Raw genomic sequence first — 22,876 nt, 5'->3', positions numbered from 1 at the left:
AAGACATTAGACAAGTCCTTTGCTTTCTCGAAGCTGACCTTCTTGTGGCAAGAGATAACCACATACCATTGAACAAATGAACACACAAGAAAATTAGATAGTGATTGGGAGAGTAAGTAAAATAGTCTTGGGAGAATAAAATAGGATGGAAAGAATGTGCATGTGAAGGAGTTACTCTAGATTGGAGTTGAGGGAAGGTCTTCTTGAAGCTGTGCCATCTGAGACATGAATGACAAGGAGTCCTGTCAAGCTCAGTGGGAAAAACATTCCAGGCCAGCGAAAGCCACTGCAGTGTGCCCGAGGCAGGAGCCCATGTAGTGCACTAGAGGCTCAAAGTCAGGGGGAAAGGAAAGTTTAGAGCTAGAAAACAGATTATTCTTCAAGTGAATTTATTCTATAACTATTAGAGTTTAAATGTATATGGCCACGATCATTTAGCTCTCAGAATTTCTGTCACAATTTTAGGATTCAGTAATTACCTAAGATTCACACAGGAGAAAGTCATTGTTTCAAAATCCATGTTATATATCCTGCTTTGAAGCCTCAGATTTCCAATGGATGGACTAGGACACCAGTAGTATTTTAGGAAAATGGCATCTGGCTTAATATTCTTAAACTGAATTTGCTTTGGAAGTAGTCATGAGGCAATGAATGTAGTAAGAAACAAGTTCCTTCATCCTTTAATATAATAATTGTTCTCGAGGATTATAAGAGCTTAAAGACAGATGGAGTATCCAGTTTTAAAAAAGTTAACTGGACAGGGAAGAAAGCTGTTAAGGACAAAGCTTCAGATTTTCTTGGAATTTTTAGTATCTACACCACAGAGACCTGGGTTGCCAGCACAAAACAAGCCAGAACCCTGGATTCAGAAAGCATTTGTGATATCCAGCCAACACACAACTGCTTTCCCTCCCAAAGGGTGGTCTCCAAATATGTTGTAGCCTTTGGCAAGATTTTTATATCACAATGGAAAACAGATGCCCTTTCTGCCCTTTCCTTTGTTGTCTGAGTTACTACCGTTCATGGGGAGTGAGCCAGAGCAATCTCTCACGAACCTTCAGAATGCCCAGGAAAAGGTCCCATTAGACATTCCTGTCCCAACCTCTTGCTGTGAAACATTCTGCATTAGAGAGCAGACACAAGGAGGACCCAGGTTTGTAAGGTTCTGGTCATCAGCCTGATGCCTCCTGGATACAACTTGTCACAACCGGATAACTCTTTCTGGATAATTTCTATTTGAAAATATTTAATCCTAAAGGACTATGTAATCCTAAACATAAACCAAAGCATATTCTCACTAATGGACTATATTGAATTTTATTATAAGATATGGCCTTAAACATGTGCATATATTTTTAAAAATTTACTTTTATTTTTTATTTTTTATTTTTTAATGATTTTTATTTTTTTCATTATAGTTGGTTTACAGTGTTCTCTTAATTTTCTACGGTACACCAAAGTAACTCAGTCACACATATTTATATACATTCTTTTTTTTTTTTTTTTGCTATTTCTTTGGGCCGCTCCTGCGGCATATGGAGGTTCCCAGGCTAGGGGTCGAATCGGAGCTGTAGCTGCCAGCCTACGCCAGAGCCACAGCAACGCAGGATCCGAGCTGCGTCTGCAACCTACACCACAGCTCACGGCAATGCCGGATCGTTAACCCACTGAGCAAGGGCAGGGACCGAACCCGCAACCTCATGGTTCCTAGTGGGATTTGTTAACCACTGCGCCACGACGGGAACTCCTATATACATTCTTTTTCTAACATTATCCTCCATCATGTTCCATCACAAGTGACTAGATACAGTTCCCTGTGCTATATAGCAGGATCTCATTGCTTATCCACTCCAAACGCAATAGTTTGCATCGTAATAACCCCAAATTCCCAGTCCATCCCATTCCCTCCCCCTCCCCTTGGCAACCACAAGTCTGTTCTCCAAGTCCATGAGTTTCTTTTCTGTGGAAAGATTCATTGGTGCCATATATTAGATTCTAGAAATAAGTGATATCATATGGTATTTGTCTTTCTCTTTCTAACTTCACTTAGTTTCTAGTTCCATCCACATTGCTGCAAATGACATTATATCATTCCTTTTAATGGTTGAGTAGTATTCCATTGTATACATGTACCACATCTTCTTAATCCATTCATCTGTCAATGGACATTTAGGTTGTTTCCATGTCTTGGCTATTGTGAATAGTGCTGCAGTGAACACATGAGAGCATGTAATTTTTCAAGAAAAGTTTTGTCCAGATATATGCCCAAGAGTGGGATTGCTGCATCATATGGTAGTTCTATGCTTAGTTTTCTGAGGAACCTCAATACTATTTTACATAGTGGTTGTACCAGCTTACATTCCCACCAACAGTGCAGGATGATACCCTTTTCTCCACACCCCTCTAGCATTTGTTATTTGCTGACTTGTTAATGATGGCCATTCTGTCAGGTGTGAGGTGGTACCTCATAGTAGTTTTGATTTGAGTTTCTCTAATAATAAGTGATATTGAGCATTTTTTTCATGTACCTGTGGGCCATCTGTAAATATTCTTTGAAGAAATGTCTATTCAGGTCTTTTGCCCATTTTTCAATTGGGTTGTTTTTTTTTTTTTTTTTTTTTTTTTGCTGTTGAATTGTATGAGTTGTTTGTATATTTTAGAGACTAAGCCCTTTTCAGTTGTATCATTTGAAACTATTCTCTCCCATTCCGTAGGTTGTTTTTTTTTTTTTTTTTAATGAAGTATAGTTGATTTACAATGTTGTGTTAGTTTTGGATGTACAGCAAAGTGATTCAATCTGCATATACATACATCTGTTTTTTTCAGATTCTTTCCCCATATAGGTTATTATAGAATATTGAGTAAAGTTCCCTGTGCTATATAGTAGTTTCTTGATTATCTATTTTTATGTTTATGTTAATCCTAAATTCCTAATTTACACCCCTCTGATATCTTTCCCCTTTGGTAAATATAAATTTGTTTTTGTGGGCTGTGAGTCTGTTTCTATTTATAAATAGGTTCATTTGTATCATTTTTTTTTTTTTTTAGATTCCACATACAAGTGATATCACATGATATTTGTCTTTCTTTGAGTTACTTTACTTTGTATGATAACCTCTAGGTCCATCCGTGTTGCTGCTGACTCCCTACCTCCCCAGGACCCGCAGGTAGGTCTGAATCAGCCTCCTGTGGAGTTGCTGCTTTGTCCTGGATCCCAGTGCACATGAAACCTTATATGCACCATCCGGGAGTAGAGTCTCTGTTTTCCCGAGGCCTTTAAGGCTCCTGCATTCAAGCCCTGCTGGCCTTCAAAGCCACGGGCTCTGCAGGCTCCTCCTCCTAATGCCAGACCCTCAGCCTGGGGAGCCTGACGTGGGGCTCAGAACTCTCATTCCCACAGGAGAACCTCTGCAATATAATGATTTTCCAGTTTGTGGGTCACGTATCTAGCATGTACAGTATTTGACTATATCACAAAAGCACCCCTCCTACTTTCTGGCTGTGACTTCTTCTTTGTCCTTAGATGTAAAATATTTCTTTTGCAGTAGGTTCAAGTCTTTTTTTTTCAATAGTTGTTCAGCAGTTAGTTGTGATTTTGGTGTTTTCCTGAAAGGAAGTGAGCTCAAGTCCTTCTACTCAGCCATCTTGTCCCTAATTTTGAGTTTATGTTTTATGTATATGACATTGAGAATCCATAGTATCAAAAAAATCACTATGAATTCTTGATCAAAAGAGATTTATTAGACACAGTGACTGAATATAATGTGTGGATATAATTTGGATCCTGTTGAAAACTGAAATTTAAACAAGTGGGAAAATTTAAATATGAACCGAATATGAGATGATATTAAGGGATCACTGGTAATTTTCTTAGATGTAACAATGATATGGATGTTATGTGAGAAAATATCCTTATTTTATAGAGATGCACACTAAAATATGGAGGGAGTAAATGCCACATCTATAATTTATCTTGAAACATTGTAGCAAAAGGCAAAAAGTTAATAATTGTTCCATCTAGGTGATGGGCTTGTGGAGTTTACTGTTGTATTTTCTCTACTGTCCTTGAATTTAATAATTCAATGTTTAAAAAAGCCTTTGCAAATTGAAGCATAGTACAGTGATTTGTCAGCTAATACTATTTTATGATCTTAGTGGATGTTGCTTTATTGTGCCTTTTGTGCTTAAATATCAGTGGACTTGGAAAAGAGATGATTTTTTTTCATAAATGGGACAATACAGTAAAAATGAACCAATAGTCTCCCCTTACTTCCCTCCTCCCTCCATGCTCTGATTTTGTAACTTCGCTATGATTAAGAGATATGAATTAGTTCAAAAGAAAATGCAAAATAAATGGGATCCTAAAGCTAGTATTTTAAATATTTTGTTTCAACCTCAATTTAAAAAAAAAGAAAAATCTTAAACTAGAGTCACCAAAGTCATTTTCCTTCCTTTCAGAATGTGTATTCTATAACCTGGGTTGTATTAACGTATATAAGATTATTGGCACTGCCTTATGTGCGTACATGCCAATCCATGGCCCCTCTTTTCCCTTCTCTGTTCAGAGATTTTGAGGAGAAGTTCTTATTAAATATACCCATGCTGTTTCTCCAGACAGTGTTTTTTGCTGAGGGTATGTACCAATATTGGGTATTGGTAAGACTTTTTATTTTATATATATTTTTTTACTTTGGGATATTTTGATTCCCAGACTCTAAAGTAAATCATACCCTAATTTCCACTGAGTTTGTCGATGGAAATAACAAATTCACATTGCAATGTGTTCTGACTCAAATGACCTGTCTACTGATGGAACAAAACATGTTGTTGTATTTTTATTGTCACTTACAATTAACTTGTAAATTCTCAATCTCTCTCTCTCTCTCTCTCTCTCTCTCTTTTTCTCATCTATACTGATGTCAGTAGTTGCAGATTCAGTACCAAGGAGAATCTTGACCCCTTTCCTCAGCCTCAATATTTTTAATAAGCTGTGAATACTGGCACCTCACTTTTTTTTTTTTTTTTTTAAGCAGTAATGCCTGATTGGAGGTTTCTTGATTTTGAACTAGGGTTAAAAACAGAGTCCTAATCATATCCTCATCAACAGTGAACAGCCCTGGAGCAACTGTCACGTAGCGAACTGGTGAAGGCACTGTGGGATGAATGGTTTAGAGTACGGAATGCATGGTACCATAAGACCTCATTTCTGTCTTCAGCAGTTGACAAACTTGGCAGAGATAAGAGAGACAGTTCTTATGAAAAGTATATGATAAGCACAAATGAGTGTCATGGACTGTAAGTGTGGTATAAATTCAGAGTCAAGAGATTGTTTCCATCTAGGTCCATCATGACTCCATGGGGCATGTAAAATTTAGAAGGAAGCTTCAGAAACAGGTAAAATTTTGTCAAGGAGAGAATAGGCAAGAAACTATTTCTGTATGGACTCATGACTTTACCCAGGATCAAGGAATGTTTGGGTAACTTCAAAGAGGCCAGTTTGGCTGAAGGGAAGAGTTCCTCTTGGGACTGAGCATATTGACTGCATGAACTTGGAGTGTGGCAAACACTGAGGAAGCAGTAAAGGTTCGGGGTAGTAACATGAGTAAAGCTGCATGTTAGGAGCTCAGTCTGACAGTGCCAACCTCAAAGTGGGTTGCAGGGAGGAGAGATTAAGACAGGAATGCCATTTGCTGTACAGCAGAAATTGATAGGACATTGTAAATAAACTATAATAAAAATCTTTTTAAAAAAAAGTCAGGAATACCAATTTGGAGGTCACTGCAGGGTAGTTCAAGTAGGAAAGGGAATAAAAGTATAAATTTGGGTTATGACAGTTGGGATTAGGGAGGGATGATTATAAAACACATTGTGAAAGATGAAGCAATTAGATTTGATGACTAAATTTAGGTCCTCTTCTAAAGAGAATAGGAAAATTCACATGAATTTGCACCATTTCATTGATTCAAGCTGTTAACTGTGAGTTTAATATACCTAATATGACTTGAGAACCTTTGAAAGAAAACTTTTAATTCTTTATTAATTTATAGGAAAGTTAGCCCCACCCTTATAATTACTAAACTTTTACACAAATCCTAAGAATGGCTATTCTCTTCCTCTAACCTCTGCTGACTTTTTATCCATCTCTAAGGGTTAGGAAGATGGTACTGTGGAGGGGAAAAGAAAATATAATCTGAAACTTTAATATAATTTATTGGTTAAAAGCATTTCTGAAAAAATAGTAATAGTCCAGGGGAGAAGAACCTGGATGCAGACCCTGGAGGAGAGTCATGCAGAAAAAGTTTACCTTGAAAGGATATTCCATGTCCTTCAGTGGTAGAACAACACCAGCTCTAGGTGGCTCTGTAATGAGGGAGCCAGGGGAAAAAAATCCTACGACCTTACTCCCATCCCTTCCATCTCTTGCTGATCTTCTCCCTCTCTCCAACCTAGAGGCAAGGGGACCCACTGGTATAATCCACCAAGGTCAGCCTCTGGGGCAGAGAGTGGGGTAGAGAAGAGCAGAGACTAGAACTGAGAAGCAGAAGGTAATGGTGACAGTTATCTTCTTCCCAAAACATAACAATATGAGGGGAATGCTTGGAGGAAGTTCTTTATATTATCATAAATTGTTAGGGCTAGAAAGATCCTGGGAAATAATTTTCAATCTCATTTTGGAGATGAAGAAAATGAGATGCTACATAGAAGTAGCAACTTGGTACAGCTAGTTTTCACATAGCTGAGAAGAAATGACAGACCTTTGGATTCTCAACCCAGGCTCTTTCCATCAGGCCAGGCGGCTTCCATATATTTTCTAAAATTTTCCCAAACCCACTGTACCAGCTCAGCCACTGCTCAACATGGGTGAGAATGGAGAGGAGGGCTCAGTTGTTATTCAAGGGATTGTATGAGTGCTATAGACACAGCCTTTGCAATAGGACATGGTTTCTATAACTGAAATTTGAGTCACTGTAGATAATTTGGAAGGTGCAGAAATGTATCAAAGAGAAAATAAAATCACCCATAATATACTACAGAGATGATGACTATTAGCATTTTGGTGCTTTCTCTTAAAACTTCTAAAAATTAAAATATGCACGGATAGTTTTATATCTTTTTTTAATAATGAACAATTTTCCACATAGTTCATTATCTAAAAATCTGAGTTTTACTAGCAGTAATATTTTCTTTTTTTTCTTTTTTTGGTTATTATTGTTTAATAGTTATTTCCCAAATATAATTTTTTTCTACTGTACAGCATGGTGACCCAGTTACACATACATGTACACATTCTATTTTTGCACATTATCATGCTCCATCATAAGTGACTAGACATAGTTCCCAGGGTTACACAGCAGGATCTCATTGCTAATCTATTCCAAAGGCAATAGTTTGTATCTCTTAACCCCAAGCTCCCCAACCAACCCACTCCCTCCCTCTCCCCCTTGGCAACCATAAGTCTATTCTCCAAGTCCATGATTTTCTTTTCTGTGGAAGGGTTCATTTGTGCCTTATGTTAGATTCCAGATATAAGTGATATCATATGGTATTTGTCCTTCTCTTTCTGACTTACTTCACTCAGTATGAGAGTCTCTAGTTCTATCCATGTTGCTGCAAATGACATTATTTTGTTCTTTTTTATGGCTGAGTAGTATTCCATTGTGTATATATACCACATCTTCCTAATCCAATCATCTGTCGATGGACATTTAGGTTGTTTCCATGTCTTGGCTATTGTGAATAGAGCTGTAATGAACATATGGGTGCATGTGTCTTTTTAAAGGAAAGTTTATATTTTTTAATGGATGTAGCATAATTAAAATATTTTGTTATTAGACATTTGAATTCTTATTTTCTGCTCTGATAAATAATGCTACAGTATACATCCACACACATAATTGTGCTTTTTAAATAACACACACATAATACATATATAAGCAACTGTGCTTAGCTCTAGGAAACATTTTTATGAATAGAATTGCTAGCATAAACATTTTTTTTTTTCTGGTGGAACAGTGGAAAGATTGTGGCTCTGGAGTCAGATATCCTAATCTGCTCTGCTTCTGCCACTTCCTGCATGTGTGACCTTAGGCATGTCACTTCACTCTGCTGAGCCTCATTCTCTTACCTCTTAAACAGGGATGGCACTGCCCATCCCCAGTATTGTCATGAGAACTACATGACATAGTGCCTTTAAAGTGCCTGAAACATAGGGCACTTTATACATGTTACCTCTCCCCTCCTGTGGGATGAGTCATGCTCATGGGAGCATGTGTCTGTGTGTGCCAAATGAAATGAAGAAACTATGCTTAAAAGACTGTATTCAGTACCAAAAAAAAAAAAAAAGAAAAAAAGAAAAGATAAAATTGACTTGAAAAGAGACCAATTTAGACTACAGAGAATTCTTTCAGTGAAAGATGGACCTATTTAAAGTCTAAGATACTGATAATAATGACAGAAACGGAAGTTCTCAATAACTCTATACTTACCTTTGCACTGAATTGTCCACTAACTATTTCTTACCTTGTTTGCCATCCCCTTCCTTCCTAAGTGCTCACCTTCAAACTTTACCAACGGGCAAAGCACGTGTACAGCGAGGCTGCGAGAGTGCTCCAGTTTAAGAAGATATGTGAAGAAGCACCTGACGACATGGTCCAGCTGCTGGGGGAGTTGATGAACCAGAGCCATGTGAGCTGCCGAGACATGTATGAGTGTAGTTGCCCTGAGCTGGACCAGCTGGTGGACATCTGTCGGTGAGGCTGAAAGAGAAGCATGGTGTGGGCTGTGGGATGCTACCAAAGAAACTGTTTAAATTAATGAAAAAAAAAAGTAACATTTTTGTAATCTCCTAAGTGAAAGAAAATCTTTTCCCATTGCCCCAAAGAAGGGTTGTCTGTGACTTACAGCTCAACTTGCTCCCTCCTAAAAATATGTAGGATGAAAGACTGGAGACCTGACTCTTGGCTTTATGAGGCTTCAGGTTTGGAGTTAGTTCTTTACAACAATATAAAAAAGACTTTTCCATCTTTGGATGACTAAGTATTTCAGGATGCTTTTCTCAGACACAGATCCTGTTGTTACTTTCTCATGCTATGTTAAGCAATGATTTCCACTACACTATGCTCTACCAGCATCTCGTGTTTGGTGTCCTAAGTTTAGTAGTTTTATTCAAAAGATGTGAGAGAAAGGAAAGAGGACCTCAATTTAAGCCTGATAGATGTGTATTTGGGGAGGGTGCTGAAGGAGTTACTCAGAGTCAGCATTTCCTGCCTTCCAGGTTTAGGTTAGGCAATTCTCCTAACAAGGATTGAAGAAAAGCCCAGTTTATGAATGGTCGGTTGAGACAGCAATATAAAAAGGGAAATTCTTTCACAAAGCCTGAGAAAAACTCCTTTGTAATTGCTAGAGAATGGGGATAATAGAGTAGCATGGTTCCTTTGCCCAGAAGGAACCTCATTGACCTTGGGAGAATTGAAAGGGAAATTGAGAGACCTCTCAAATAGCTAGATATTATTTCTACTGTGAGAAGAACATACAGAACTGTCTGCAATTAGCAATGAAAATATAATTAACCACTTGGTGCCTGTGGTTTGCCTCACTCATTGCCACACTCACAGCCTGAAAAGTTTAAACCAAGTAGCTCCAGTGATCACAGATGGCATGTGTAACCAAGTTGTCTAGAGACTTGAACACAGCCTTGCTGATACTCTCTGCTGGTGTCAGTGTTTGCTCATTAATTGCCAAAAAGCCTTTCAGAGCCTGTTTCATTCTAAGTGCTCTTCTCCGAAAATGTCAAGGGCTCAGTGAATAGAAGGGACAGGTTTTGTTCAGTTCTGGAAATAACAAGAAGTGGAACAATTTGTGCAGAAATCAGGAAGAAGCATCTTTGCTTGGAAGGTAGTGGGGTAATTTGAATCTGACCAGAAAAGCAGGGAAGGGGCATTTGCCAGCCTCCTGGAATTCTCTAATGAACTTTCTTTTTCTGGGATGGTCAACCAGCTTTTGTCTTTATGAAGCTTACATTCTCATAGGTAAGCGGGGGAAACAACCAGTAATAATAATGAGTTACAGTGACAAGTATTATGACAAAAACTGGAAGGGATAGAGAGTACTAGGATTGAGTGGGTAATCTTGAGTGGCTGAAGAAGGCCTTTCTGAGGAGGTGATATTTGAGTGGAGACATGAAGGAAGAGGAAAACACCACGTAGATAGGCCCCTAGGTAGGTGCATGACTGTCAAGTGTGAGGAGCAGCAAGAAGATCACTGTGGCAGGAGGGCAGTACAGGAAGGAGCAAGTGGTAGGCAATGAAGTGAGGGAGCAAGTGGAGAGTCAGAGTACTGGGCCCTGCCTGAATAGAGGAGGGAGGCGATGGACATGTGAAATGACAGCACCAGATATGCCTTGAAGGAGGGGTCCAGACACTTGCTGGGTGGGTAAAAGGGAGGAATCAAATGTGACTCCTGGGATTTTGGCCTGAGAAAATTTCCTTGTTTCTATAAAAGCCACATTTTTGGAGGCCAGGCTTCATATTTCTGGGTCAGAATTATCTTCTAGTACCGTGAGATGTGAAAGAAGGAGGAGGCCTTAGAGATCCAAGAAAGGACTAAGAGGTTAAGAGATTTGAACAAGATCATGTAAAGAGTCTGTGGGAAAGCCTAGCTCCCAATCCGATGTTTTTGCCACCTGTTTCTCTCCCCTTGGGTTACACTGAAATGTGATTATATTCCAATGTGAGGTTTTTTTTTTTTTTTTTTTTTTTAACCTATTTTACTTTCCCAGCTTTAAAGCTTTAATGCTGGCAGCTTTGACTGTTGAAGCTTGCAGTGTTTGAACATGGAGCAAAGCCATACTGAGCAGGGAAGGTGGTGTGTGGATGAAAACTGGCCTGGAAATTAGGAAAGTTGAGTTCAAGCTCTAACTCTTTTCATTCTGAGTTCTGTCTTTGCACTGTTGTCTTAGTTTATGATCTCCAGTTTTTCTGTTCTAGTAGTCTGTTGGTCTAAGTGTGCATATGTTAGTCCCAAACTCCTAATGTATTCCTCCCCTCTCTCTGTTTCCCCTTTGCTAACCATAAGTTTGTTTTCTATATTTGTGAATGTCTTTCTTTTATGGAGATAAATACATTTAAGCAATATCTTATGATAGTTTTCTTTCTCTGATGTACTTCACTTAGTATGATAATGCCAAGGTTCATCCAGTGGCTGTTTCTGCAAATGGCATTATTTTATTCTTTTTATGGTTGAGCAATATTCCATTGTATACATGTACCACATCTTCTTTATCCATTTATCTGTTGATGGACATCTAGGCTGCTTCCATGTCTTGGCTATTGTAAATAATGCTGCAGTGAACATTAGGGTGCATGTATCTTTTTGAAGTATGGTTTTCTCTGGATATATGCCCAGGACTGGGTTTGCTGGATCATATGGTAGCTTTACCTTTAGGTTTTTAAGAAACCTCCATACTATTTTCCATAGGGGCTGCACTAACTTACATTCCCACCAACAGTGTAAGTTCCTTTTCCCCCCACACCCTCTCCAGCATTTATTATTTGTAGATTTTTTGATGATGGCCATTCTGACCAGTGTGAGGTGATACCTCATTGTAGTTTTGATTTGTATTTCTCTAATAATTAGCAAAGTTGAGCATCTTTTCATGTGCCTGTTGGTCATCTGTATGTCTTCCTTGGAATATCTATTTAGGTATTCTGCCCATTTAAAAATTTTTTTTAATATAAAGCAACAAGAGATGTTTACTTTGTTGGTTGCTTTGTTTGCAAATATATTCTCCCATTGAATAGGTTGTCTTTTTAAAATTTTTTTTTAAAGATTTTAATTTTTTCCACTATACTTGTGTTCTGTCAATTTCTACTGTACAGCAGTGACCCAATCATACATATATATATACATTCTTTTTCTCACATTATCCTCCATCATGTTCCATTACCAGTGACTAGATACAGTTCCCTGTGCTATACAGCAGGATCTCATTGCTTATCCACTCCAAACGCAATAGTTTGCATCTTAATAACCCCAAACTCCCAGTACATCCCACTCCCTCCCCCTTCCCCTTGGCAACCACAAGTCTGTTTTCCAAGTCTATGAGTTTCTTTTCTGTGGAAAGTTTCATTTATGCCATATATTAGATTCCAGATATAAGTGATATCATATGGTATTTGTCTTTCTAACTTCACTTAGTATGAGAGTCACTAGTTCCATCCATGTTGCTGCAAATGACATTATTTCATTCCTTTTAATGGCTGAGTAATATTCCATTGTGTATATATACCACATCTTAATCCATTCATCTGTCAATGGACATTTATGTTGTTTCCATGTCTTGGCTATTGTGAATAGTGCTGCAATTAACATACAGGTGGATGTATCTTTTTCAAAGAAAGTTTTGTCTGGATATTTGCCCAAGAGTGGGATTGCTGGGTCATATGGTAATTCTATGCTTAGTTTTCTGAGTTACCTCCATACTATTTTTCATAGTGGTTGTACCAACTTACCTTCCCACCAATAGTGAAGGAGGGTGCCCTTTTCTCCACACCCTCTCCAGCATTTGTTATTTGTTGACTTGTTAATTAGGGCCATTCTAACTAGTATGAGGTGATAACTCATTGTAGTTTTGTTTTGAGTTTCTCTAATAATTAGTGATGTTAAACATTTTTTTCATGTGCCTGTGGGCCATCTGTAAATATTCTTTGGATAAATGTGTTCAGGTCTTCTGTCCATTTTTCACTAGGTTCACTGACTTTTTTGCTGCTGAGTTATACAAGTGGTTTGTATATTTTAGAGATGAAGCCCTTGTCAGTTGCATCATTTGAAACTATTTTCTCCCATTCCATAGGTTGTCTTTTCATTTTTTATGGTTTTCTTTGCTGTGCGAAAGCTTGTCGGTTTGATTAGGGCCCACGGATTTATTTTTGTTTTTATTTCTTTTGCCCTGGGAGACTGACCTGAGAAAACATTTGTAAGGCTGATGTCAGAGAATGTTTTGCATATTCTATGTTCTCTTCTAGGAGTTTTATGGTGTCTTGTCTTATGTTTAAGTCTTTAAGCCATTTTGAATTTATTTTTGTGCACGGTGTGAAGGTATGTTCCAGATTCATTAATTTAAATTTGGCTGTCCAGCTTTCCCAGCAATACTTGCTGAAAAGACTATCTTTTCCCCATTTTATATTCTTGCCTCCTTTGTTGAAGATTAATTGACCATAGGTGTCTGGGTTTATTTCTGTGTTCTCTGTACTGTTCCATTGGTCTGTATGTCTCTTTGGGTACCAGTACCACACTGTCTTGATTACTGTAGCTTTGTAATATTGCCTGAAGTCTGGGAGAGTTATGCTTCCTGCTTGGCTTTTATTCCTCAGAATTGCTTTGGCAATTCTGGGTTTTTATGGTTCCTTTTTTATTATTTTATTTTATTTTATTTTATTTTTTCTTTTTTAGGGCTGCATCCGAGGCATATGGAGATTCCCAGGCTATGGGTCCAATCGGAGCTACAGCTGCCTGTCTACACCACAGCCACAGTACTGCCAGATCTGAGCCGCATCTGTGACCTACACCACAGCTCATGGCAACACCAGATCCTTAACCCACTGAACAAGGCTAGGGATCAAACCCACATCCTCATGATTCCTAGCTGGGTTCCTTAACTGCTGAGCCATGATGGGAACCCTCATATAAATTGTTGAATTATTTGTTCTACTCCTTTGAAAAATGTAATGGGTAATTTGATAGGGATTACGTTGAATCTGTAGATAGCTTTGGGTAGTATGACCATTTTTACAATATTAATTCTTCCATTCCGGTAACATGGAATATCTTTTCATTTCTTTGAATCCTCTTCAATTTCTCTAATTAATATTTTATAGTTCTCAGCATATAAGTCTTTTACCTCCTTAGTTAGGCTTATTCCTAGGTTTTTAAATTTCTGGGGTGCAAAGGGTATTGTGTTTTTACATTCCTTTTCTAATATTTCATTGTTAGTATACAGAAATGCAACCAATTTCTGAATGTCAATCTTTTATCCTGCTACTTTGCTGAATTCATTGATCAGCTTGAGTAGTTTTGATGTGGAGTTCTTAGGGTTTTCTATATATATAGTATCATGCCATCTGCATTCAGTGACAATTTTACATCTCCTTTTCCAATTTGGATACCTCTTATTTCTTTTGTTTGTCTGATGGCTGTGACTAGGACTTATGGTGAATAAGAGTGGTGAGAGTGGGCATCCTTGTCTTCTTACAGATTTTAGTGGGAAAGCTTTTAGCTTTTCTCCATTGTTATACTTGCTATAGGTTTGCCATAAATGGCTTTGATTATGTTAAGGTATGTTCCCTGTATACCCACTTAGGTAAGAGTTTTTATCATGATGGATGTTGGACTTTGTCAGATGCTTTTTCTGCGTCTATTTAGATGATCATGTGGTTTTTGACTTTTCTTTTGTTAATGGGGTGTATGATGTTGATTGATTTGAATATGTTGAACCATCCTTGTGCACCTGGGATAAATCCCACTTGGTCTAGGTGTTTGATCTTTTTTATATGTTGTTGGATCCAGTTGGCTAAAATTTTGTGGAGACTTTTTGTGTCTATATTCATCAAACATACTGGCCTATAATTTTCTTTTTTGCTAGTATCTTTCCTTTTGGTATTAGGGTGATGGTGGCGTCATACAATATCTTTGGGAGTGTTCCTTCTTCTCCAGTCTTTTGGAAAAGTTTAAGAAGGATGGGTATAAGTTCTTTGTATGTTTGGTAGAATTTGCCTGTGAAGCCATCTGGTCCTTAGTTTTTGTTTGTAGGGGGTGTTTTTATTACATATTCATTTCTAGTGATTGGTCTGTTCAATTGATCTGTTTCTTTCTGATTCAGATTTGGTGGGCTGTATTTCTCTAGAAAGTTGTGTATTTCTTCTGGATTGTCAAATTTCTTGGCATATAACTGTTCATTGTATTCTCTTTGGTTTTTTGTATTTCTGTAATATCTGTTTAGATTTCTCCTTTTCATTTCTTATTTTGTTTAGTTGCATTTTCTCTCCTTTTCTTGGTGAGTCTGGCCACAGGTTTGTCAATTTTGTTTACCTTTTCAAAGAACCAACTCTTGGTTTTATTGTTTTTTTTCCGATGGTTTTTTGAATCTGCATTTTATTGATTTTCTCTCTGATTTTATGATTTCCTTCCTTCTGCTGATTTTGTGGGGTTTTTTTTGTTTGTTTGTTTGTTTTCTAATTCTTTTAGAAGGTAGGTTAAGTGGTTAATTTGAGATTTTTCTTATTTTTTGAGGAAGGCCTCTAACACTATGAACTTCCCTCTAAGCTCTGCTTGTGTGGCATTCCATAGATTTTGAATGGTTGTGTTTTCATTATCATTTGTCTTGAGGTATTTTAAAATTTCCCTTTTAATTTCCTCATTGACCCATTTGTTTTTTAATAGCATGTTGTTTAGTCTCCGTGTCGTGAGTTTGTTTTTTTTTTTTTCTCATTTCTTTTCCTAGGGTTTATTTCTAGTTTCATGCCATTGTGGTCATAGATGATACTTGAAATAATTTCTATACTCTTAAATTTGTTGAGATTACTTTTGTGTCCCAGTATGTGAGCAGTCCTAGAGAATGTTCCATGTGCACTCGAAAAGAATGTATATTCTGATATTTTTGGATGTAATGTTTTGAAAGTATCAATTAAGTCTTAATTTTTCTATTGTTTCATTTAGGATCTTTGTTGCCTTATTGATTTTCTGTCTAGGGAATCTGTCCATTGATGTGAGTGGGGTGTTAAAATCTCCTACTGTTATTGTCTCCCCATTAAATTCTTCTTTTATGTCTGTTAGTATTTGTTGTATGCATCTGGATGTTCCTATTTTTGTTTTTACTGTCATTACTTTAGAAGGTGGATCTGAGACAATGTTGCTGTGGTTCATGTCGAAGAGTGTTTGGCCTATGTTTTCCTCTAAGAGTTTTAGAGTGTCTGGTCTTATATCTAGGCCTTTAATCCATTTTGAGTTTATTTTTGTGTATGGTGTCAGGAAGTGTTCTCATTTCATTTTTTCACATGTGGCCATCCAGTTTTCCCAGCACCCCTTCATGAAGGGGCTGTCTTTTCTCCATTGTATATTCGTGCTTCCTTTGTCATAGATGAATTGACTGTAGGTGCATGGGTTTAATTCTGGGCTTTCTATCCTGTTCCACTGATCTGTATTTCTGTCTTTGCTCCAGTACCATACAGTTTTGATGACTATAGCTTTGTAATATAGTCTGAAATCAGGGAGCCTGATTCTTCCTGCTCCATTTTTCCTTCTCAGGATGTCTTTGAGTATTCTGGGTCCTTTGCATTTCCAAACAAACTTTAAAATATTTTGTTCTAGTTCTGTGAAAAATGTTCTTGGGAATTTGATAGGGATTGCATGGAATCTGTAGATTGCCTTGGGTAGTATAGTCATTTTGATAATATTGACTCTTCCAGTCCAAGAGCATGGTATAGCTTTCCATCTGTTTGTGTCATCTTTGATTTCTTTCATCAGCATCTCTTAGTTTTCAGACTACAGGTCTTTTGCCTCTTTAGTAGCTCTATTCCTAGACATTTTGTTCTTTTCGATGTGATGGTAAATGGGATCATTTCCCTAATTTCTCTTTCTGATCTTTTGTTGTTAGTATATGGAAATGGCATCGATTTCTGTGTATTAATTTTGTATCCTATGACTGCCAAATTCATGGATGAGCTCTAACAGTTTTCTGGTAGAGTCTTTAGGGTTCTCTAGGTATAGTATCATGTCATCTGCAAACAGTGATAGTTTTACTTCTTCCTTTCCAATTTGGCTTCCTTTTATTTCTTTTTCTTCTCTGATTGCTGTGGCTAGGACTTCCAAAACTATGTTGAATACTAGTGGCAAGAGCAGACATCCTTGCCTTGTTCCTGATCTCAGCAGGAATTCTTTCATCTTTTCACCATTGAGAATGATGTTAGCTTTGGGTTTGTCATACATGGCCTTTATTATGTTGAAGTAGGTTCCCTCTATGCCCACTTTCTGAAGGGTTTTTATCAGAAATGGGTGTTGGATTTTGTCAAAGCCTTTTTTTCATCTACTGAGAGGATTGTATGGTTTCTATTCTTCAGTTTGTTAATGTGGTGTATCACACTGATTGATTTGCAGATATTGAAGAATGCTTGCATCCCTGTGATACATCCCACTTGATCATGATGTACAATCCTTTTAATGTATTGTTGGATTTGGTTTGCTAGTATTTTGTTGAGGATTTGTGCATCGATGTTCATCAGTGAAATTGGCCTGTAATTTTCTTTTTATGTGGTGTCTTTGTGTGGTTTTGTTATGAGGGTGATGGTGGCCTCATAGAATGAGTTTGGGAGTGTTCCTTCCTCTGCAATTTTTTGGGATAGTTTCGGAAGGATAGGTGTTAGCTCTTCTCTAAATGATAGAATTCTCCTGTGAAGCCATCTTGTCCTGGACTTTTGTTTGTTGGAAGTAATCACGGTTTCAATTTCAGTACTTGTGATTGGTCCATTCATCTTTTCTATTTCATCCTGGTTTAGTCTTGAGAAGATTGTACTTTTCTAAGAATTTGTCCATTTCTTCTAGGTTTTCCATTTTATTGGTATATAGTTACATATAGTAGCCTCTTATGATCCTTTGTATTTCTGTGATGTCTGTTGTAACTTCTCCTTTCTCATTTTTAATTTTATTTATTTGAGTCCTGTTTTTTTCTTGATAAGTCTGGCTAAGGGTTTATCAGTTTTGTTGATCTTTCCAAAGAACCAGCTTTTTGGAGTTCCCATCATGGCGCAGTGGTTAATGAATCTGATTAGGAACCATGACGTTGTGGGTTCGAACCCTGCCCTTGCTCTGTGGGTTAAGGACCTGGTGTTGACGTGAGCTGTGGTGCAGACGTGGCTTGGAGTCTGTGTTGCTGTGGCTCTGGCATAGGCCGGCGGCTCTAGCTCTGATTTGACTCCTAGTCTGGGAACCTCCATATGCTGCGGGTTCGTTTCTTTGATCTTTTCTATGATTTTGTTTCTATTTCATTGATTTCTGGTCTGATCTTGATTTCTTTCCTTCTGTCAACTTTAGGTCTTGTCTGTTCTTCTCAGATGTAGAGTTAGGTTGTATATTTGATCTTTTCCTTGTTTCCTGAGGTAGTCTTGTATTTCTATACACTACACTCTTAGAACGGCTTTTGCTGCATCCCATAGGTATTGGAGTGTTGTCCCTTTCTTGTCTCATTATTTTTTAATTTCCTCTTTGATTTCTTCAGTGATCCATTGGTTGTTTAGTAGCATGTGGTTTAGTGTCCACGTTTTTGTGTTTCTTGCAGTTTTTTTTTTCTTGCAGTCATATAGCATTATGCTCAGTGCAGATGCTTGATATGATTTCAATTTTCTTAAAGTTACCAAGGCTTGATTTGTCCAGAATGTGATCAGTCTTAGAAAATGTTCCTTGTGTACTTGATAAGAATGTGTATTCTGCTGCTTTTGGATGGAATGTCGTATGAAGTCCATCTCATCTAATGCTTCATTCAGGGCCTTTGTCCCCTTACTGATTTTCTATCTGGAGGATCTGTCCATTGCTGTAAGTGGGGTGTTAAAATCCCCCACTATTATTGTGTTATTGTCAATTTCTCCTTTTGAGCTTGTTAGCAGTTGCCTTATATATTGTGGTGATCCTATCTTGGGTGCATATATATTTAAAATTGTTTTATTTCCTTGGGTTCATCCCTTGATCATTATGTAATGTCCTTCCTTGTCTCTTAAAATATTCTTTATTTTAATGTCTATTTGTTGGATATGAGTTAGTGCTACTCATGCTTGTTACCCCTATAATATGGATGTTGGTGTGTTTAACATTGTCCCAGAGTTCTCTGAGACTTTCTTCATTTCTTTTCAATCTTTTTTCTCTTTTCTGTTCTGCATCAGTGATTTCCACTAATCTGTCCTCCATCTCACTTACTTGTTTTTCTGCCTCCTATATTCTGCTATTGTTTGCTTGTAATGAATTTTTTATTTTGGTTATTGTATTTTGCATCTCTGCTTGCTTAAGTTTTAAATCTTGTATTTCTTTGCTCAATGTTTGCTGTAAATCATCAATCTTTGCCTCCAGTCTGTTTCCAATGTCCTCGATCATCTTCACTATTATCAATCTAAAGTTCTTTTCCTGGAGGTTGATAGTCTCCAGATCACTTAGCTGTTTTTCTGGGGTTTTTTCTTTCTCCCTTATCTGAGTTATAGTTCTCATCCTTTTCATTTTTATACATTTTTGGTGAGGTGTCCTTTTTGCAAACAATAGATTTGTAGCCTCTCTTACTTATGATGTCTTCTCCCCTTTGTGGCTGAAGTTGGTATGGGGCTTGCTGTAGGCTTCCTGATGAGAGGGATTGGTACCTCCCCACTGGTAAGTGGGGCTGATTCCTATTCCTCTGGTGGATGGGGATTTGTCTCTGGATGTGATTAGAGGCAGCTGTGTGCCTGGGGGATTTTTAGGCAGCCTTTTTACTGATGGGTGGGGCTGTGATCCCATCTGGATTATTGTTTGGCTTGGGCCTCCTCAGCCCTGATAGGTGGGGCCAGATTTTCCCATGATGGCCACCTCCAGAGAAACACACACTGATGAATATTCCCGAGAGCTTTTCCTGCAGTGTCCTTCCCCAACAACAAGCCTCATTCACTCCCTGTTTTCCCAGGAGATCCTCTAAGACCTGCAGTTAGGTCCAACCTAGATTCCTATGGTACCTCTGCTTTGCCCTGGGACCCAGTAGCCCATGAAAGCCTGTATGCGCCTTTCAAGAATGGGTTCTCTGTTTTCCCTAGTCCCATGGAGCTCCTGTGCAAAAGCCCCACTGGCCTTCAATGCCAGATGCTCTAGGGGCTCTTTCTCCCAATGCCAGATCCCCCGGCATGTGGACTTGACATGGGTCTCAGAACACTCACTCCTGTAGGAGGGACTCTGTGATACAGTAACTTTCCAGTCTGTGGGCTCCCCACCTGGCTGTTATGGGGTTACTTATATTGCTTAATCACCCCTCCTACCTTTTGATGTGGCCTCTCATCTTTGTCCTCTGGAATAGGATATCTTTTTGTCAGTTTCTAGTCAATTTGTTTGAAGCTTGTTCAGCATGGTTGTAATTTTGTTGTTTTTATGAGACAGGTCGAACTGCAGTCCTTCTGTTCTGCTATCTTAATCCCATCCCTGTTCCCTTTTATAACTTTGAATATATCTTTCCACTCTCTTCTGACCTGTAGTGTTTCTATAGAGAAATCAGCTTATAGCCTTATTGGCACTCCCTTATAATTAATGCTCTCTTTTCCTTTTGCTGCTTTTAAAACCCTCTCTTTAACTTGGCCATTTCTATTATAATACGTCTTGCTATGGGCCTGTTTCAGTTCAACTTTTTGGGGGCCCTGTGTGCTTCCCATATCTTGATATCTGTTTCCTTTAGCTTTGGAAAGTTTTCAGACCTAATTTCTTCAAATACATTTTCAATCCTTTTTTCTTTTTTTTCTCCTTCTGGAATCCTTATCATGAGTAGATTGGCTAGCTTTATCTTATCCCATAACCTTTTATTGCTTTCATGTTTTTTTTCATTTGGTTTTCTTTTTTCCTAAATGGGTGATTTCTATTATTCTATCTTCCAATTCACTAATTCTTTCCTCTACATTATTTATTCTGCTCTTTAGTGCCTTTAGATCAGCTTATATCTCTGAAAATGGATTTTCTAATTTTTCCTGCCTCCTCCTATTTTCTAGTTCCTTTCTAAAGTAATCTGCATTATTATTCATATCTGCTCTCAATTCCTTCATATTCACCCTTAATTCCTTTAGTATTTTCAGTATCTCCTTTTTGAACTCAATATGTATTAGATTGCAGTGGTCTGTTTCACTGTTTGCTGCCTCAGGTGAATTCTCTGTTCTTTTAACTTGGAATGGTTCCTGAGCTTCTTCATTTTGCTAACATTTTTCTTATTCTGTGATTTTGGGGAGGCCAGCTACTGTAATCTTGGAGGGCTATTTCTATGCAACAGTGCCCCTTTGTATTTTGTGTGGGGTTGTTATTTATTTTTGCTATGGTAGTTTGGATATTTGCTGTCTCTTTCTTCAGTGTGACCTGGCTGTTATCCTTTTGTTAGGGTGCCAAATGTTTTTCCAGGGAGAAGGAGGCAATGGGTAGGGCTAGTAGTCAGTGCCTAGTTGCTAGGCTCTGGACAGTAGCAAGGACCTGCTGGAAGGTGGAAGAGATTACTCCTAGTTGCAGGGCCCTGGGAAGTCACAATGAGCCTTAGGCAGATTTCGGTGGTGCCTGGAGCATTTGGCAGTGGCAACAGCAGGGTGTCTTAGTTCCCAGGGGAGTGAGAGCAAAAACATGTGTTTGGTCACAATGCCCTCCTCTGTGGTGCCCTCTGAGGTGACTGGGGCCTCAAGTGGTGCCTGTTCACAGACCCCTAGTGGTGGTGGGCCATGCCCACCTCTGGAGTAAGAGATAACTGCAGTGGTTTTCCCCCACCACTTGTAGACCTTGCAAGAAGCATGCCATCCTGCTTAGCCCATGCAGGAGGTACTACACAGGCTGCTCCTAGTTGCAGGGTCCTGAGAAGTGACAGTGATCAGGCATGTGTAGGCAATGCCTAGAGCATTTGACAATGGCAACAGCAGGGTGGGTATGTTCCGAGGGGAGTGAAAGCAACAGTGGGTGGTACTTGGTTGCAGTGCCCTCTTCTTTGATGACCTCTGAGGTGACTGGGGCTGCAGGTAGAGCCTGTTCACAGATCCCTAGTAGTGGCATTACACACCCACTTTGATTTCTGAGATGTCTGCTGCAGTTTGTCCCCACTGCCTGTAGATCACACTAGAGCTGCTGCATCACGCTTAGCCCCCTGCTGTCCTTAGTCAAACACAAGAGGTACCTGACCACCCATAACCCACACTAGAGGCACCCGGTCTCCTGTAGCCTGAGCAAATGAGGCCTTGCACCTGTATCCTGCACCAGAGGCATCCTGCCCTCTGAGAGTCCACACATGCACAGGAAAAAAGATTCCTGTGGCAGTCTTTGCCTCCCTGTCTCACCCTTCCCAACAATGGCACCTTGCTTCTCCTTTGGGCCCTCACCTCCTCCCAGGTTGCCTCAACTGTGGTGTTCTACTCCCTAGCCCATGGCACACCACTCTCTAGCCCCTCAAGCTGTCTCCACATAGCCAGCCCTAGTCCTCTCCTGAGTCTCAGCACCAGCCCCCTCCTGAGTGTCTCAGGCTTTGGTGTCCAGGGCAGTGGTGCAGATGATCTGTGTGGCTATCACTCTGCTTTGCCCTCCTCAGTCCAACTGCTGTGCTTTTCTTGGCAACTTTGAGGTCCCTTTGATTTCAGCTGATCTCCCCATCTGTTAGGTGGCTTCCCAGGTTGTGGGTTCCTTTCCTCTTGCACAGCTCCCTCTCAGGAGTGCTAGTCCCATCCTGATTCCTCTTTCTCTCTTTCATTTGTTCTACTGAGTTTTATGGAGGGTTTCTTGCCCTTTTTGGAGGTTTAAGGTCTTCTGCTAGTATTCAGTATATGTTCTGTGCAAGTCATTCTACATATAGTTTTTTATTTTGATGTGTTTGTGGGAGAAGGTGAGCAGCATGTCTTATCCTCCACCATCTTGATCCTTTTTCCGTCTTTGTTTTTTAATTGTTTTCTCTGCTGTGAAAAAGCTTTTAAGTTGAATTAGGTCCCATTTGTTTATTTTTGTTTTAATTTCCTTTGCTCTAGGCAATGAATCCAAAAAGATATTGCTGCAATTTATGTCAAACTGTGTTCTGCCTATGTTTTCCTCTAGTAGTTTATATAATTTGGTCTTACAGTTCGGTCTATAATCCATTTTTAATTTATTTTTGAATATGGTG

The 22,876-nt window shown here is 38.8% G+C and overlaps 1 protein-coding gene across 8 annotated transcripts in view; it reads left to right on the top strand.

Annotated features, from left to right (window-relative positions):
• GALK2 (galactokinase 2) overlaps positions 1-22,876 on the top strand; it is a 171,672-nt gene that overhangs the window by 138,994 nt on the left and 9,802 nt on the right. For all 8 annotated transcript variants that reach the window (XM_003121519.6, XM_021073702.1, XM_021073712.1 and 5 more), the window contains one exon: positions 8,549-8,750. In XM_003121519.6, the coding sequence (XP_003121567.4) occupies positions 8,549-8,750 (202 nt within the window). The remainder of the gene's footprint in view (positions 1-8,548; positions 8,751-22,876) is intronic.

The sequence above is a fragment of the Sus scrofa genome, chromosome 1 (genome assembly GCF_000003025.6).
Source record: "Sus scrofa isolate TJ Tabasco breed Duroc chromosome 1, Sscrofa11.1, whole genome shotgun sequence".
In the NCBI taxonomy this organism is placed as follows: domain Eukaryota; kingdom Metazoa; phylum Chordata; class Mammalia; order Artiodactyla; family Suidae; genus Sus; species Sus scrofa.
This window is presented reverse-complemented; position numbering and strand designations above follow the sequence as displayed.